The sequence below is a fragment of the Lynx rufus genome, unplaced genomic scaffold, assembly GCF_022079265.1.
Source record: "Lynx rufus isolate CCGP_SWC_20201006 ecotype Redwood Valley unplaced genomic scaffold, mLynRuf1.p SCAF_25, whole genome shotgun sequence".
Lineage (NCBI taxonomy): Eukaryota > Metazoa > Chordata > Mammalia > Carnivora > Felidae > Lynx > Lynx rufus.
This window is the reverse complement of record NW_025814840.1, coordinates 13273341-13292258: the sequence shown is the minus strand read 5'-3', so window position 1 is coordinate 13292258 and position 18918 is coordinate 13273341. Positions and strand designations below refer to the sequence as shown.

Below are 18918 nucleotides of genomic sequence, written 5' to 3'. Positions count from 1 at the left end.
ACCTGTCCCCTCTGCTCTACCCCCACTGCATTAGTTCAAGCCCTTATTCACCTCTCACTTGGACTTCTCATCTGGAATCTCCAGATCTTCCATTTAGATCTCCCTTTTGATGGATTCACTACAATACTACCAAAGTGACCACTCCAGAATAGAAATCCATCATCCTTACTCTTTCCTAACAACCTTCCGTGCTTCCATGTACCTTTCAAGAAAATTTTCAACCCCCTCACTCAGCCTCATTTCCTATCACTGCCCTCCTATTCCCACCCCAAACACATCATGCTTTCAAAGTTAAGCAAGGCACAGTGAACGACTTACACTTTCCATATACACCATCTCGGGGTTTTTTTCATTTTCCAGTATGTAGTCCCCTTTCTGACTCAAACACTCTTTTCTACCCTTCTTTGCCAAATGAAAGCTTTAACACTGAGCTTAGATGTCAATTCCACCAGAGAACTTTCCATGACTCTGATTTAGATGTCCTCTTCTGCCCTCCCACAGCACTTACCACAATTACCGTACATTGCCGTCAATACTCTTACAACTGGGTATATGTTTTTTTGCTTTATTTTTCTTTGTCTTCTACTAAATTGGGAGCTCCCTGAGAGCAGTTCTGAGAGTATTCACCTGCATTCCACACTGCCCCACGCATGGAAGGGGTTGTTGTTAAATGAATGATTTGTGAAAGGGAGTAGGGGGGAAGAGGAAGAAAGAAAAAAAAAAGGGGGAAGGGGAAAGGCAGAGGGAGGGACGGGAGAGGGAGGAGGAGAGGGAAAGAGGAAATGAACAAAAAGAAGGACAAGAGGAAAAAAGTAAAAGAAACAAAAAGGGAAAGGAGGAGCCAGGGAAAGGAAAGGGGGAAAGCAGGCAGGAGGGAAGGGGCAGGGTGGTGAGAACACGCACACGCGTGTGCACAGGCACGCGAGCAAAGGGCATTTGTACACAATCCATTACTTCTGTGTTCTATGCCAGTGATTACTGAGAGAATGGAACATCTGAAAAAGCCCATCTCCCGGAGATTCTAAGCATAACCATCTAAATCACTTCTCCCATAAAGATTCTGAAATGTCCAGCCTCTGCCACTTCACTTGAAAATTTACTGCAATGTAATGAGAGATGTTAATAACATGCACAACGTAGAAACAAAGTTTTAGTTAGGAAAAAGTAGGAAATAAGGGCGCCTGTGTGGCTCAGTCGGTTATGCATCTGACGCTAGATACCAGCTCAGGTCCCGGTCTTGTGATGGTGAGATAGAGCCCCGCATAGGCCTCCGTGGTGAGCGTGGAGCCTGCTTGGGATTTTTCTCTCTCCCTCTCACTGCCCTGCCCCCGATCGGGTGAGCATGTGTGTGTACTCTCTCTCTCTCAAAATAAATAAATAAACGTTAAAAAAAAGCAGGAAATGAATCTGACATAATCAAGTCTTGGAATCAGTAATAAACTTTCAATAAACTATCATTTCCTGATAACATGCTATTACTGACATTGAAAGATCTATAGAAAGGATAAAAAAAAAAATCCAACATCACACCAACAACATGACCTCTGTTAAGAACAAAATTGCTTTTCGGGTGCCTGGGTGGCTCAGTCGGTTAAACATCTGACTCTTGGTTTTGGCTCAGGTCAGATTCTCACAGTTCGTGGGACTGAGCCCTGCATCAGGCTTCACACTGTCAGCTTGGGATTCTCTCTCTGCCCCTCCCCTACATGCACTGGTGCTCTCTCACAATTAATAGGTTTGTTTTTTTTTTTTATTGCTTCTGTGCTACAGTCATATTTCTCAAAACCACACTGGGCAAAAATATTACAAGATAGAGCATTCTAATTAGTAAAGGACTTTTATTTAAATACACTCTTGAAGTCACGTACTACAGGAAAATTGTCGCTAAAACATATAATATTTAAAACGATACATACATTTTAATGCAACAACCAGAAAAGTATTACTAAGCACTCTTCCAATGACATCAGTATACTGTCACTTAATAAAATAAAAAAATTCCTTGAATAAAACAGATAATAAAAACTTAAAAGCTCACCTCGAAGTATGAATATGTTTGGTAAGATCTAAGAAATAGCACAAATCCTTCTATCGCTCAGCTGTCATTACAATTTGGAAACTGGGAGCACACACACACACACACACACATAAAAGATTTAAGCCCAATATAATCACTACTAAATACTTCTTGAATTGCAATTTTGTTAAAGGAAAATACCAATCATGGGCAGCCTCTCAACTTTTCAGCATATAAGAAATTAAGTTGTAAGAAATAAGCTAAGTTTGTAGTACTACTGATTATTAATAGACTCCCAAAGAGAAGACTTACTACACGTACAATAACAGGAAGTTCTTTTTGCACAAAACTAGAAATTTACTTTAATAACTCAACATTACTAGTACCTTTTTCTAAAGGCAATAATAATGGAAATGCTAAGCACTTAAAATTAGTAGTTCTAAAATGATACCAAAAAATTTGCATTTGCCTAATATTTTGAAACTTTTAAGGCTAAAGTTTCCAACGTACTTTCATTTTTTAAACACACAAGTTAAAAAAAAGGGAAATGAAAGGAAGAAAATGTAAATCTAAAGGACCTTCAACTTAACTACATTTCTTTTAACCAAACATTAACAGAGTACCTAAGATGTGCCAGGCAATATACAGGGAACTATGACATATTACAACATCTATTACAAACTAAATCCTGTGTTTTTCAGCTTCTGAATTTATGGTGTTATTTAACCCAACACTTTTCTTAAATTCTCATCCAACAGCGAGGAAGATACACAGTTTTTCCTAACAAATTTACTTGTCTCTGTTTTACATAGGTCACAAGAGTCACCGCTAGCATCTGTGACTAACAAAAGGGATTCATTTCAGAGACATCACTGATCATTTTTTTCATCTACATGAAGGTGAGACAGGAATTCAGCAGATATAAACTGTTTCAGGTATAAACTGTTTTAGATTATAAACACCCTAAACTCAAGACGGAAAAAAAAAAAAAAAACACTAAAAAAAAAAACCCAAAAAAACCAACACTGGACTAAATTTACTTTGTATAGCTGATAAATATTTAAGTGGCCACAGCATTTACTTCTTCCATAAACACAAACATTACAAATTTCCATTTAGATGCAATACTATAAAAAGTCTTGATTCTGAAGACAAGCGAAGAAAACTTTTTTTTAAATAATTCAAAGGAACTATCCAAAGTAGACAACATTTATATTTTCACATACTATCACATACTATTTCACATTTCTACACTCGTAAACACACTCTACCCTTTTAAGCACTTCCGAATTTGTCACGGGTGAACAAGCTGTCTAGTGTCTAAGTTCCACCAGTTGAATCTAGACATTTCAGACACCTAAGGCTTTTTATCCTACAGTGTATTAAAAAATGACAGCATTCAATTACATATTCTCTAAAAAAACAACCAGTACTTCCATTGCTATAATTTCTTCCACCGACTAAGTAAATTCTACCCTTTAGACACTATCCTCCATTCAGTTAACATGTTTACATTTAAGAGGAACCCGGCCATGGGCTTTCCACATCAATCCACATTGGTTTTTACCACAACATCTGACAATTTACGGATCAACAAAGAAAAATAAACCATATAATGCTAAATCCCAGGAAATACAAGGGGCAACTGCTATCTCCGAGTTGTGTAAAGATCATAAAGATTCTCTTTAAGGATTTCTCAATTAAGATCACTTTCATGGCTAACCCTAGAGGTCCTCTGCTAAAAATTCACAGTACTGTTCACGCAATAAATGAGATTTTCTTTCATCAGTGTAATCGATAGAAGCACAATACAGTTCAGTTTCTAGAGTCGGATTACTTGACCTGCTTTTTCTGTTTTACCTTGTAAAACACTTTAATTCAAGCAGTTCCTCCTACCTTACCCTGAAAAAGGAGACGTCCTACAGGGCAGAATTCTGCTCAGTGCGATATCCTCCAAGTGGCCCCAACTCCACAGCAAAGCCGGTAGAGAGCCACGCCAGCTGACCCCCGTCGTCTCCCGGCAAAGGGCTCGGGCACCAAGCCACCCAACACACCTTCCTCGGCAAAACTCGGAGGCCCCACACACGACCTCGATCAAGCCCCCATACTTCCCCAATTCTGTAACCCCAGAGGTCGTTTTCTGGAAGCAATCTTACCTTCATGATGATTCAGGGACCGCGATCCCCTCGAAAACACCAGATTCACCTGCACCTGGAGGGAAAACAAAAGACACCCAGTCAACACCACCGGGCACCCCTCTGCACTGGCGGAGGCGGAGGGAACCGAGCGAAGCCTGAACCCCGAAGAAAGAGCGTGGCGGGCATCAGCCCCCGAACCACGAAACGCCGACGAGGGGCTCCCTCTGGCCTCGCCAGCCCCGCAAACCCGGCCACCTACACAGCTCGGCGGCTTCCCGTCCCCATTGTCGGGACCCGCCGGAGTTTCCCGTCTCCGACAATGACGCCATTTCTGTCAGAGAAGAAACTCACAACAAGCCCGGGGGCCGGCGCGGGGCCGGCTGTCCTCCCCGAGGGCCTCCGGGCCCGGCCGAGCTAGTCGGCGCCCCAAAGGGTCGCGCAGCCCCGCGTCCGAGCCGGAGCAGGCCCGGGCTCGAGGGGCCCGGGGTGGGGGGCGGCGGAGAGGCCAGGCGGGCCGGAGGAGGGCCGCGGGCAGGACCGACCCACCGCGCAGCCTCTGCCCACGTCCCGTTCTGAGGCGGACACCCGACAAGTGCGAGCGGGATCCCCGTCCGCCTGGCCGCGGGGACCGCCAGAGGACCGAGGGGCCGGGAGGCGGCACAGCCCCCCGCGCCGGCCCGGGCCCCCCACCGCGGCCCGGAGCAGCTAAACCGCTGAGTGTGCGGCCGCCAGGCTGGGGGGCGACTCGGACTCGGCAACAGCACGGGGGGCGGGGGCTCCCGGGAGGCCGAGGCCCCCAATCCGGGCTCCCGGCGAGACCACCGAGCGATCTTCCCCCGCTCCTCGGCCAGGCCCAGTGACTCCCGAAAGGACCCCCTTACGAGACCGCGAAAGCCTCAGAAAATGTCCCTACCTTCCTCGGAGGCGAGCTCTGACCCTGGCACGTCCAGAGTTCCCTCCCCTACTCCCCCCCAAAACCAGCAGGCCCGGGGGAGAGATGGGGGAAGAAGGGCGGCGGGTCCAGCGGTTGCTGAGGCTGAAGCTCCGGCTCCTCCTCCTCCCGCGGCGGCGACTGGTACCTTTGTTTGGCGGCCGCTCGGGCTCCCTCGCTGGGGGGAGGGGGGGACGACGAAAAATCCCTCCCGGACTGGAGGTCCGGGCCCCGAATCGCGCTGCCCTCCAGAGGACGGCGGCGCCAGACCCTCTGCGGCTCCTTCCGGGCAAAGGTCCAGGCGGTGGCCGTGGCGGCGGCAAGCTTAAGCACAAGAGTCTCCCTCCGCTCCGGCGCCCGAGCTCCTCACTCCGGACTCGACTGACGGGCAAACATCGCTTTCCCCCCCCAACCCCAAGTGCCCCCCTCCCTTCTTTCTCCCCTCCCCTAGATATTTTCCCCTCCCCTACCTCTTTCCCGGATGGCCTCTTAGGTGACCTCTGATTGGTTAGAGTTCTTTAGAACCCGCCTACACCCTATTCTCATTGGTCTTCGGGATACAAACAACGACGCCATTTTCCCACCACTTCTATGGAAACAGAAAGTTACGCCTCAAAGCTTCCCGGGAAATGTAGTCCAACCTTTGAGGCCAATACGGAAGCCCTTGCCCCTGAGAACTGCAAGACCCGCAATGCCCCGCGTCTGCGTGAGATGAGGAAGGGAGGGGAGGGGAGGGGGCGGGGCGACAAAGCAGTGGGGAGGCGGCAACGACGCCTGCGCAGTGTGACCGGGATGGCGTATTTTCTTGCACCGAGTAATGCGGTGTCGCTGGCGGCTGAGAAGGGTGGAGAGTTCCGTGGTGAAGTAGGGGGAGGGATCTATGTAGGCGTTCGGAGGAGCCTTGGCCTGAACTATAAAGTGGGAAGTTGATGCTGGGTACTGCTACTCCCGGACCGGCAGCGTGAAAGTTGTGATATCACCGTTGAACCGTGAGCGGCTGTGGTGGCGGTCGGGGGGAACCCGGATGGGAATGAGGGCGGGGGAGGCTGGAAGGCGGGGTCCGGAGGAAAGAAAGAAAGGAGGGTGAGGACCCGGATGCTGAACCGGATTGTGTATGAGTTTTCCGTACTTGCTAGAGAAGGGGTGGAGCGGTAGGTGACCCAGTGGGGCGGAAGGGGGCAACTGAGCGGAGAGGAAGCAGAAACCTCTCCTCTCCTGCGGGCTCTGTACCAGCATAGTAGACCCTTGAAGTTCTTTTGCCAAGTCTCTGTTAAAAATCTGCCTTGGGGTTATTTAAATCCACTGCTTTTATCTCAGGCAGTTTTCTTCAGCTCTGTCATCTCCCAAAGTTTAAGTGGAGGATTCACTCTGCGTTTCACAGCTTCGCTGAGTGTCACTATTTAGCAATTTTGAAACCAGATCGTTCCCTTAAAAAAAAAAAAAAAAAAAAACTTGCATGGTATTATAACTTTCCATATTGCAAGTCTGTTCCTTGGTTTCATTTTTTTAGAGCGTTAGAAGGCACTTTCCGTTAGTTCATTCAGTCCTTCACATACTTATTGAGCGCCTACCATGTGGAAAAACGGAACAGCCCCTGCCTTCGTGGACCTAAGCCTAGTGAGACAGACAGATATTAAAATGGACACACAATTGAATGTGAAGTTAATAGCAGTGGTGAGTGCTACAAAGGAGAGTTACATGGTGATAGGAGAATTTAAAATAGGGAATTTGGCTTAAGGGAAATAAAGTGAGGATCCAGCTGAGAGTGGAAAGGTTATCATAAGTTAACTAAGAAAAGAACATTCCAGACAGAAAGAATAACATGTTGGAAAGCCTGTGTCTAGAGGCTTTTAAAGTGTGAAGAATTAATTGTGAAGACCTGAAGGGGGAGGAGAGGGGAGGGGAGGCGGGCGAGTAACCTACTATTATGCAGTTTATTAAGGAATTGTTCTTACCTAAGAGCAAAGGGATGTTTTCAAAGGGTTCTCAATGGGTAGGGAAACAGGACCAGATCTGAATTTTGCAAGGATCACTGGCTGAAGAGTAGAGGTCTAGATTAGAGAACCTAATCTAGGAGTGAGCGCAGGGAGCCCAACCAGGAGATTATTGCAGTAGTAGTCCACACAGGGGACAATCTATTTTCATGTTAATACTCATCCATCAACTATTTGAACCCATTTAAGGCAGTTTGCCAGTTTTGGAAGTGAGTTGTTTCAGACTCTCTCATAGAGGCATTCTGTAGTTATTCAATCTAAAAATAAATGAGTAGAATTCATGTAACACTAATGCCCCTTTATATTTGAGTCTAGTACATGATGGCTGAAAGTTCCAGCCATGATAAATAGTACTCCTTTAGGTCAAAAAAAGAAAGAAAGAAAAAAAAAAAAAAGCATGTATGCCACAGTGTTTAGAACCCCTTAGACTCTTTAAGAAGACACAAAACATTACTTTTCAATACCTAGAAAAATTGAGGTTCCTGTATTTTCCTACTACCAAGAATACTTGTGTATAAACATCCTCTAGGAAAGGAACATTAATTGACTTGTTCAGTGAGTGTTCTTAAGGTAATTTTTAAAGATTCATAACTGGTTTTGTTTTTGTTTTTTTTTTAATAGCGTTGACAAAGCCTTGAGAATTGAAACAAAAGTTAGTTAGCTCTGACTTCTGGGCAAGAGTATACTTGTTACTGATCCACAGGGAGACAAAAGAGTTCTTGAAAGGTGGTCTCATTGATTTTTAAGTTAAGTACATTGCTTTCAACCTTGTTGGGAAGAGATAGCCACCAACTGCTTTAAATGCAGAAATATATAAAAGATGCTTGTTTTTATTTTTTATCTTACCTTTAATTCTGTTCAATAATCTTTTATCTAAGTGATTATTCTTGTTACCTTTTTTTTTTTAATCTCTTAAGAATGAGATAACATGTCAAAGTTTAAACAGTATAGATAAAAGATTACTAAACTGATTTTTGGATAATTTCAAAATATTTTCTGGACTTTTTTTCCCCCCTTGTGACATCCTTGGTATTCATTGTCAGTTAAGGCAGGTGTAAAACTTTCCTACATGGAATGTTTCTCCTTGAGGTCATATTGCTAAGATGATTTTCTTTGCTGGAGTGCTCAGTTCTTTTTTTGTTGCTTTTTGTTTTTAAGTTTATTCATTTTGAGAGAGAGAGCATGCGGGGTAGGGGCAGAGAGAGAGGGGAGAGAATCCCAAGCCCCCGATGCGGAGCTTGCACTCACAAACCATGAGATCATGACCTGAGCTGTCAAGAGTCAGAGACTTTAACCAACTGAGCCACCCGGGCGCCCCTAGAGTACTCAGTTCTTATAATTGTTTCACCTAAACACTCCAGAGTAGATTATAAAAAACGCACTTTTCAGTCTTTTTAGTTCATGATCCTAGAAACAAAATCATTGTTATAGAAGCAAAAGAAAACAGATAAAGGTGAGAAACCTCCTAAAATGTACCCAAGATGTGAGAGCAATTAGTAAAGAAGATTCCTAAGATAAAGACAAATAAAAAACAGCAAAGAAGCAAAGTAGAGATTGGATTCAATAGAAAAGAAAGATTGTAGGAAGACCATGAGTGTTATTCTAGGAAATATCAAAGTAAATGTAAAACTCAGAATAATAAATCACTACAGAGAAGTGTGTGTGTGTGTGTGTGTGTGTGTGTGTGTGTGTGTGTGGATACAGGGGAATATTTTTGATAATTGCATTCAAACTAATGCACGTCTTAAATTAGAATCTTTGAAAGGATTGACTGTAAAGAAATTACAAGAGAGGAGTTTTCCCCTTAAATTTTAAATATATAAAACGTATCTCAATGCTCTTGGGGAAAAAGTATGTTTACGAATTTATGTAATCAATCAAATATAAAGTATCTAAATCTGTTGATTTGTTTTGACGTTGATTTGGTTTTATGCCTTTTATGGTTGAGTACAGTAAGAAAAGCTTAATATAAGTTTTGTAACTAAAGAAATCACTTAAAATCCAGATGAATACTGGGACCAATGAAATCACTTGAAGACTTTCCTTTTTTTTTTTTTTTTTTCCTTAAGAGATAATTTACATATCATGTAGTTCACCCATTTAAAGTATACATTTTGGTAGGTTTCAGGATATTCACATGGATGTGCAACCATCACAACCTAAATTTAAAATATTTTGAACCCTACAAAAAGAAACTTCATACTCCATATTCTTCCTACCCCAACTCTAGGCAATCACCAAACTACTTTCTATCTTTATAGATTTGCCTGTTCTGAACATTTCATATATTATATGGTTTTTTGTGACTGACTTCTTTCACTTCAGCATGTTTCAAGATGTCATCTGTGTGGAATTTTCTTTTAAAACAAAACTGAAAGTGTACTTGCACAAAAACACCTTGAGATACAAATTCCTTTGCAGTTTAACACTCAAAATTAATTTAGTGAATAAGATCATCTTTATCCTTCTCCTTTTTCACAGATCAGCTTTGAAATTCAAAAACAATGGAGAAGACGCAAGAAACAGTGCAAAGAATTCTTCTAGAACCCTATAAGTATTTACTTCAGTTACCAGGTAACTTTAGTTATGGTTAATACAGGGTCTTTTTATAGAGTAGTAGTCATTCAAATGTTAAATTACTGAAAAGATTAGATTTACCATCTCTTAAGATTTCCTATTTAAAGGCATGCATTTGAGAAAAATGACAAATAGAACATTTTAGTTTTTTGTTCTTAAAAGGGACATTTTTGGTTTGCTTTTTTTAAATTTTTTAATGTTTATTTGATTTTGAGAGAGATAGAGTGTGAGCAGAGGAGGGGCAGAGAGAGTGAGAAGTGGGGGGAGACACAGAATCCGAAGCAGGCTCCAGGCTCTGAGCTGTCAGTACAGAGCCCAGCGCGGGGCTGGAACCCACAGACCGAGAGATCGTGACCTGGGCTGAGGTCGGAGGCTCAACGGACTGAGCCACCCAGGCTCCCTAAAAGGGACATTTTTGAAGCATTGTTTTAAAAATGTCCAATTATACAACATAACTAAAAAAAAAAAATTAAAACATTTGAGTACCTCATTGGAAGTTTCATTCTTTATGGATGCCATACATTCCTATTCCCCACCATTTAGATATTAGGGGAAGTTACTCCAATTTGTATAACAACAAAAAGCTTCACTCTATCTTCCATGTTCATTTGTTCTATCCCATACACACTGCATTTCTTACACTACTGGTTCCTTTAAGAGCCAAATAGTAATGCATCTCTAACTCACATTACTTGGAAACAGCCCACATTATTCGTATATAAAGATGGGTCATCCGAACATGGCTTCTTAGAGTAACACCTGCCTAATCACATGTATGTGCATGTTTTATTTTGCTGTTTTTTTAAGCTTGGTTTGGAAAATAATAATAGCAAGTAAAAACTCTTATATATAATAAGCGTGGGTTTTTGTAATAAAAATTCATTCACAAACCAAGTACTTGAAATTTGGAATTCTCTTTCTTATAGAAATTATAAAAGGTGATAAATTAGTTGACAACCATAAAAACCTACTTAGCATGCAAGGTAGCTAACCTTTAGACTAATAACATTCTCAACTCAATCACGATAAACACTTTTTTATTTCTGTTCTAAAGTACATATCTTTCTTTATGGGCACATGTCAGTGGTATGTTTCTGTTCTTCATGAGCCTGGAGAGAATAAATATGGTTATCAAAGGCAGAATAGTGGTGGCTCCCCAGCTACATCCTCAAGGCCATCATGATTAGTGTCATTTCTATTCTGGCAAATCTTAATGAAGACGTACCTGCTAATGTCAGTGCTTCAGAAGAATGAAGGGAACTATCTATTTCCTAACTCAAGTTATACCCAGCCATATTATCTCATATAACTCACCAAAGGTTATTAGATGAAATCTAATTGACAGAATGAAGATACTCCATAGTACAACAGAAGCTATTTAAAAGTATCCAGAATTTGTTGGATATAAATTACCTTCCACTGTGATGATTCCAGTGACAAAAAAAAAAAAAAAAAAATTAAAGATGAAATCCTCAGGGTGCCTGGGTAGCTCAGTCAGTTAAGCATCTGACTCTTGATTTCAGTCTAGGTCATGATCTTACAGTTCATGGGATCAAGCCCTGAGTCTGGCTCCATTCTCACTCTCTCTCTGCCCCTCCCCCATGCACACACTGTCTCAAAAAATAGTAAATAAAGATGAAATCCTCAAGATACGAAGGACAAAGAAGATACGTACTTTTTAAGAAACTTCTAGTCTGTTAATATTTTGAAATTCGTTACAGATAGTGCACCTCTTTATTACCTACAGCCAGGGTACATAATTCTACCTTGCTCTTGGCATGGTGCTGCTTTTTATTGATGTATAACATGCATAAACAATGATCATAAGTACAGCTCAAAAAGTTATGGAAGGGTGGCAGTGCCTGGCTGGGTCAGTCAGTAGAGCATGTGACTTTTAATCTCAGGGTCATGAGTTCAAGCCACGTTGGGCATAGAGCTTGAAAAAAGTTATCAAAGGGGTTAGGGAATGGGTAAAAAGGGGTGAAGGGGAGTGAGAGGTACAGGCTTTCAGTTACAGAATGAATAAATCACAAAGATAAAAAGTACAACATAGGAATATAGTCGTTGGCATTGTAATTAACGTTGTTGGAGGGAAGACAGAAATGGAGAATGCAAAGGGAAAGTTTCCTGCTATTTAAGGAAAAGCCAAGAGACTGCTTTTGAGTGACGTTTATTCAACAGCTAGTAAACTACACTTATTTCAGGGTCTCCCACTGAGAAACATGGTGATGTTTCTCCTGCACTCTCTTCATCTGTTGTTGAACTTATTTTGGAACAAGTTTGCAAACACTGGTTGGAACCGGGCTATGGTAATATATGCCAGTTATCAGTGCCGTAAAGGGTCTAAAGAGTGTCTCCTGCCACTTTGCAGAGCAAGGACTGTCTGTAATTTTATTCTGTGTGTTTATTTATTTATTGTAGGGAGAGTGGATATGAGAGGAGCAAGGGAGAGAGAGAATCCCAAACCAACTTCACATTTGGAGCCCAATGCAGCCCACTGTGGGGCTCTAACCTACAACCCTGGAATCACAACCCAAGCCAAAATCAAGAATCAGAAGCTTAACCTATTGAGCCACCCAGGCACCCCTGTAGTTACATGTTAGCAATAATGTTTACCTGTGTAATGAACTTTTGCAACATTTTTTAATCCTCATCTTGAATTAATATCTAAGTCGTTAGATAACATTTAAAGCTCTCATTAGGTAGCTAATTTGTTTTAATCAAATGTATTCTTGCATCCATAATACAACGTAACCTCAAAAGATTTTCCTAAAGAAATAAGAAATTGTGTGGCATCTGGCTGGTTCATCAGTGGAGCACGGGACTCTTGATCTCGGGGTTGTAAATTTGAGCCCCATGTTGGGTACAGAGATTACTTAAAAAAAAAAAAAAAAAGGAAATAGGAAATTGCACTATGCATAGTAAACCTGTTTTTCACAGAGAACTTCATAGTTACTAAAGTGACTTCAAGATGGGCCAGAACATTTTTTCTGTTGGGAAATTACTCTTGCTAATAAAAGATTATAATAATTAAAAATTATTAGTATTAGGATGTTTTGAAATTAGTGGGGTTGAATGACTTTTGTTTGTTTATTTGCCCTAGTGTAGGTCCCCAGGCCAGGGAGTCCATAATGTTAAGGTCTTTTAGAGAGGAAAGGTAATTATTGTTTCTTTTCATTTTGAGGGATTTCTATGACTAACATCTGTTAGAAACTATTTGGGGACTTAAAAGTATCAATCCAGACCCCAGAACCTGGTTAAAGGAAAAGAATATATTCAAACACAACTGCAGGGGCACCTGGGTGACTCGGTTGAGCATCCGGCTCTTGATTTTAGCTCAGTCATAATCTCCCAGTTCGTGAGATGGAGCCCTGAGTTGGACGCCACGCTGACAGCTGGAGCCTGTTTGGGATTCCCTCTCTCCCTCTCCCTCCCTTTTCCTCCCCACTCTGCTTCTCTCTGCCCCTCCCCTGCTTGTGTGCGGCTCTCTCTCTCTCTCTCCCTCAAAATAAATAAAGTTTGGGAAAAAAAACTTGTAAATTAAGCCATTTATTGGACTGTTTTTCTATATATATTCTAAAGCAAAAAGGAAAATGTCTCTCCACTTTGTGTTCTTCATCTTCTGAACTTTTTTTTCTTTTTTTAGAGAGCAAACCCACGCAAGCAGGGGGGAGAGGCAGAGAGGGAGAATCTTAAGCATGTGCCACACTCAGCATGGAGCCCAACATGGGGCTCAATCCCCTGACCCTGAGATGATCTGAACCAAATTCAAGAGTTGGTTGCTTAACCAACTGAACTCCCCAGGCACCTCTGAGCTTATTTTCTAAAGTGATATGGGTTACTTTACACACTTGTACATTGTAAGTAAAGCCCAGATTGGCCTTAGCTAAACTGGAAAGTAGATCAAAAGTATAAAGTATATAATTGCTACCCAGACCATGTTCACCTTAAGGATTAGGAGACAGAAGATACTCCTTCTTGAACCCTAAGAGAGCCTTCCCCTCCAGACTTCTCACAGAAAGTGCAACTTTCTTTCATTTGGATATGTGATGAGAGTTTATGTATTCATTCCTTTGGGTGATTGGTACAGAGAAAAAAACCTAGATAAATCTCAGAAAATACTGTTTTTGTTCACTGGAACTTTTTACGTAACTATTTTCTGAAACCTCATCTGAAATTAGGATGTGACTGTGCATTCACTTTAGCAGGAAGCTCATAGAACATTATTAAATGAACTGGTTGGGGTTTTTATCTATCATTCCTTTATATTTGGGCTAAAATGACTTCTATTGATAACTACTAGCCAAAAATCTCTTGAGCTTTCCATGTAAGAAAATGATAATATTGAAAAACTAATGGCCGTAGTCAAAATAAAAAGACTCATTTTTTACTAAACTGGGATCCTAAAAGGGAATACTTGAGGGAATGGGAATCTCATTTTTTGATAGGAAAGAAGCAGAACTATACAATCTCTAAAACTTTAAAGGAATGGTAGATACTTGTAAGAGGTAATTATATGAGGTAAATCAGTAGCAAAGTATGCTTCATTAAAAATACCCATAGTGAGGTGCCTAGGTGGCTCACTCGGTTAAGCATCCAACTCTTGATCTCAGCTCAGGTCTTGATCTCAGGGTCGTGAGTTCAAGCCCCACGTTGGGCTCCACGCTGAGTGTGAAGCCTACTTAAAAAAAAAAAAAAAAAATCCCCATAGTTCCTCTGAAATGGACAGTGCTAATTAACTGCCACTAACTAGACTAACTTGTTTTTCAAAAAAGGAATGCATTAGATCATAGTTTCTAAAATGCCCATTTCATTCCAGTGAAAGGAGTGGGCTTACTAGTGGGCCCCTGGAATACTTCAAAATGTCTTTGCCCGCCCTAATTTTAAAAGGCTGTGGCGTTTTAGACTGAATTTCAGCAGAGGGGGTGGGGCGTTTAGGGCCCAGTAGTGAAAGGCAAGGTCTCTAGTAATGGATTAGTGGGGCTGGGTTCATCAAGTCTGATCAGTCTTAGAGGAAGTGTCTGAATATGTTTTTTATAACTGAAATATTTTATTGCCGAATTTTATTCTTTAATTCCAGGTAAACAAGTGAGAACCAAACTTTCACAGGCATTTAATCATTGGCTCAAAGTTCCAGAAGATAAGCTGCAGGTATTTAGGCAATTCAAAACCTCTTAATCCTTAAGAAATTAATAGATGTCACACAAAATACTGGTTGCTCTTAATTGAGTTTAATGTTCCCCGCATATATTGTGTTATATTGACATTGCTAAGTAAATACCAGTTGTAAAAACTAAGGAATCCAGGACTTGTAATCTGTTAATTCAATTATTTATAAGCTTTTTGAATATTTGCACATTCAAATAAAATGAAATTGTCCATCGTCTTTTTTGTCAGATTATCATTGAAGTGACAGAGATGTTGCATAATGCCAGTTTGCTCATCGACGATATCGAAGACAACTCAAAACTCCGACGTGGCTTTCCTGTGGCACACAGTATCTATGGGATTCCGTCCGTCATCAATTCTGCCAATTACGTGTATTTTCTTGGCCTAGAGAAAGTCTTAACCCTTGATCACCCCGATGCGGTAAAGCTTTTTACCCACCAGCTTCTGGAACTCCACCAGGGACAAGGCCTAGATATCTATTGGAGGGATAATTACACTTGTCCCACCGAAGAAGAATATAAGGCTATGGTGCTACAAAAGACAGGTGGGCTGTTTGGATTAGCAGTGGGTCTCATGCAGTTGTTCTCTGATTACAAAGAAGATCTAAAGCCACTACTTAATACACTCGGGCTCTTTTTCCAAATTAGGGATGATTATGCTAATCTGCACTCCAAAGAATATAGTGAAAACAAAAGCTTTTGTGAAGATCTAACAGAGGGAAAGTTCTCGTTCCCTACTATTCATGCCATCTGGTCAAGGCCTGAAAGCACCCAGGTGCAGAGTATCTTGCGCCAGAGAACCGAAAATATAGATATTAAAAAATACTGTGTACATTATCTTGAGAACGTAGGTTCTTTTGAATACACTCGGAGTACTCTTAAAGAGCTTGAATCTAAAGCCTATAAACAAATTGATGCACGTGGTGGGAACCCTGAGCTTGTAGCTCTAATAAAGCACTTAAGCAAAATGTTCAAAGAAGAGAATGAATAATACTAAGTCATTCTTGATTAGGCCTGGGAGCTTATTTTAGTTGACTTTTTTTTTTTTTTTGTCTTTTAGCCTATCACTTTTTTAAAAATTAGGACCAAGCTGTTAGTCTCCTCAAACTGAGTGAATTGGGGTGATGTGAGTGAGATTGTTTCAATTTAGAACCCCTTTGTACAGATAATCATCATAGTACAAAGTTGATGGAATCGAAAGGAGCCACATTTAAATAGGTCTAATATGAATGTCAGAACGTGCTGTGTTGGGACCTTATGGACAACTGCCACAAATGTTCTGCTAATTCTATCAATAAAGAAGACTTCAGCTTCCGGGAATTCTTATCCAGATACTTCTAACTGTGCTGTATGGGCAATTCCCCATTCTTCGTCTACCCCATTTCCAAGCCAGTGACTACTTGGAACCAGTTCCGGTAGCTAGCTGACCCAAAGACCACAGGACCTCCTCTTTCTTCCTAAATGTTGCTACTTAAAATATCTTCATCTCCTCTTGGAAACTCCCTTACTAAAGTCTGCCATGAAAAAGCTGACTGTGATAAGCAGTAAGCGATCTGGCCCTTTTTCTTACCTTTTCCTGTTTTTCATCCTCTCTGCCCAGCAAATTCTCCTTAACCAAGGAGTCTCCACTTACTGGAATTTATATGCTACCCCACATTCATTCTTTTTTCCTTCTAAATGTAATTTGTGACCCAAAGCTGATTAGTATCTGGATACGGCATTGTCTTTCCTTTTGGAAAGAAAAAAGGGCACGTGGAAAATGTATTTTATGAAGTAGCCTTTATTTCAGTCTTTTTATATTTTTCAGGGCGCCTGCATGGCTCAGTTGGTTAAGCATCCAGCTTCGGCTTAGGTCATGGTCTCCCGGTTCATGAGTTTGAGCCCTGTGCTGGGCTGTCAGCTCGGAGCCCACTCCGGATCCTCTGCCCCCCTCTCTCTCTACCCCTCCCCTGCTCAGGTGCACTTGCTCTCTCTCTCTCACTCAGTCACTCAAATATTTGGGGAAAAAACCTTTTTATATTTTCCTATCAGTAGTAAAAATCATAAAAGAGCTGTTTGCTCACCTGAAGTACAAAAGCAGAAGGAAGTGTCCTTTTCCTTGCCACTACTGAAGGCAATTGGTGCTTGAATGGAAAGGGAAGTAGGTATCTTTAATCTCTGTGATTAAAGGAATGTAAAGTGTTGACCTGAGAGCTGGTGCTTGGCTGGCTGAAAAGTAGTCAAAGCCTATGCTATCAGGCACTAATTAGCTTTACAGTGCTTTCATAGTGACCCCCTATCCCTTTTGTGTACTTTCCACCCCCAAGCCCCTGGAGCCATCTGTGGCAACAAGAAGTAGCAAAGGAAAAACCCTGATTCCTTCACTTAGAAGTGTTGCTGACCTCCCAAAACAAAACTGCTTTCCAGAAACACTGTTTTGCTTGATTGGTTCTATTCTGGTGTGTTATCTCAGATCTAATCACCATGTACTTGTATGAGAACTTCTCACTGAAGCACTCAATCTAAATCTTTGAAAAGCTGGGTACTATCTTTACTAACTTTTAAAATAATTTGGATCTGGGGCACCCTGGGTGCCTCAGTCCATTAAGTGTCCAACTTCGGCTCAGGTTATGATCTCTCATTTTGTGAGTTCAAGCCCTGCTTCAGGCTCCATGCAGACAGTGTGAAGCCTGCATGGGATTCTCTCTCCCTCTCCTTCTCTGCCCCTCACTCGCGCGCGCGCTCTCTCTCTCTCTCTCTCTCTCTCTCTCTCTCAAATAAATTAGGGGCACTTGACTGGTTCAATCAGTTAAGTGTCTAACTTCAGCTCTGGTTGTGATCTCACTGCTCATGGGTTCGAGTCCCGTGTCAGGCTCTGTGCTGACAGCTAGCTGAGAGCCTGGAGCCTGCTTCAGATTCTGTGACTCTCTCTGTTCCTCCCCTACTCTCTCTCTGTCTCTCTGTCTCTCTCTCTCTCTCAAATAAACATTAAATTTTTTTTTTTTTAAGGTTGACACAGTGGAATAGAGAGCTGATGGATTTAACATCTTGCTGAAAGTGATTTATAGCAACATAATTAGCCTTCATTCTTTTGGTTTTGGCAAGCAAAAAATTTTATTTTTTGAACCTTCATAGACTAGAAAATGTGAAAATGTTTTAAAATACATGTCTTCTAAATGACAAAATCCAGTTTACTTGGGTTCTAAGACTTTCCTTTTGCAGAAAAAAAAATATTGTAGTTTAAACCTAAGTAGATAATATATTTTATTAGATTTAAACTACTCTTACAGTGTTTTCTGTATTGACAACTGTGATTATAGTTCAAGTGAAAAGAACAGATTTTTGGTTACTTAATAGATAAAATGATTTCTTTTTGTAAGATCCCAATTTCATGTCAAGCATTTCTGTCATTGACGAAGGCCTGATACAAATGACAAAAGAATCATGAATAGCACCAGGCCAAAAGTAATTTGATTAAGTAAGGAATAATCTACTTAGGCAGTCTTCATCTTAAAGGTAAATATTTTGTCTATATAGTTTTTTTTAACAATACTTCTTTTTTGTTTTTTAATGTTCATTTATCTTTGAGAGAGAGAGACAGAGCATGAGTTGCGGGGAGGAACAGAGAGAGAGGGAGACACAGAATCTGAAGCAGGCTCCAGGCTTTGAGCTGTCAGCACAGAGCCCGACGCGGGGCTCGAACTCACAAAACTGGGACATCATGACCTGAGTCCAATGTTTTGGACTGAGCCACCCAGGTGCCCCTATTTTGTCTATATAGTTAGCATTAGATCTTTTTGAATAATCATTAAAATTTTCTTTTATGTAATGAATTCATAAACAGTTCAGGTTTCCATAATGTAGCATAAATACCCATGATTTTGAGGTTTCCTTATATCAATTAAAATGGAAGATTTCAAATTATTTTATTTTTTTATAATGTTTATTTTTGAGAGAGAGAGGGAGACACAGAATTGTAAGTAGGCTCCAGGCTCTGACCTGTCAGCACAGAGCCCAACACAGGGCTCAAACTCGGGAACGGTGAGCATGACCTAAGCCAAAGTCAGATGCTTAACTGACTGAGCCACCCAGGCGCCCCTATTTTACCTTTTAT

General features: G+C 41.3%; 2 protein-coding genes across 8 annotated transcripts in view; one reads left to right on the top strand and one right to left on the bottom strand.

Annotated features, from left to right (window-relative positions):
* The window catches only part of ARID4B (AT-rich interaction domain 4B), a 156901-nt gene extending 151422 nt beyond the window's left edge, over positions 1-5479 (bottom strand). For 4 of the 7 annotated variants that reach the window (XM_047088580.1, XM_047088585.1, XM_047088583.1 and 1 more), the window contains exons 1-2: positions 5069-5478; positions 4174-4228 (exon numbers count right to left, since the gene is read on the bottom strand). In XM_047088580.1, coding sequence (XP_046944536.1) covers positions 4174-4179 — 6 coding nt within the window. In that variant the 5' untranslated portion in view covers positions 4180-4228; positions 5069-5478. Of the gene's footprint in view, positions 1-4173; positions 4229-5068 lie in introns of all 7 variants that reach the window. The other 3 variants (XR_006963703.1, XM_047088584.1, XM_047088582.1) reach the window with 3 other exon arrangements.
* Positions 5480-5883: 404 nt separating this feature from the next.
* On the top strand, positions 5884-16145 carry GGPS1 (geranylgeranyl diphosphate synthase 1). The gene is made up of 4 exons (XM_047088679.1): positions 5884-6075; positions 9562-9654; positions 14738-14808; positions 15055-16145. The coding sequence occupies exons 2-4, from the start codon at positions 9585-9587 to the stop codon at positions 15814-15816; spliced, it is 903 nt and encodes a 300-aa protein (XP_046944635.1). The 5' UTR covers positions 5884-6075; positions 9562-9584; the 3' UTR covers positions 15817-16145.
* The last annotated feature ends 2773 nt before the right edge of the window (positions 16146-18918 follow it).

Coding starts and splice junctions, on each gene's coding strand:
- GGPS1 (XM_047088679.1), top strand. CDS start 9,585: ATGGAGAAGACGCAAGAAACAGTGCAAAGAATTCTTCTAGAACCCTAT. Junction 9,655..14,737: donor GTATTTACTTCAGTTACCAG/GTAACTTTAGTT, acceptor CTTTAATTCCAG/GTAAACAAGTGAGAACCAAA. Junction 14,809..15,054: donor TTCCAGAAGATAAGCTGCAG/GTATTTAGGCAA, acceptor CTTTTTTGTCAG/ATTATCATTGAAGTGACAGA.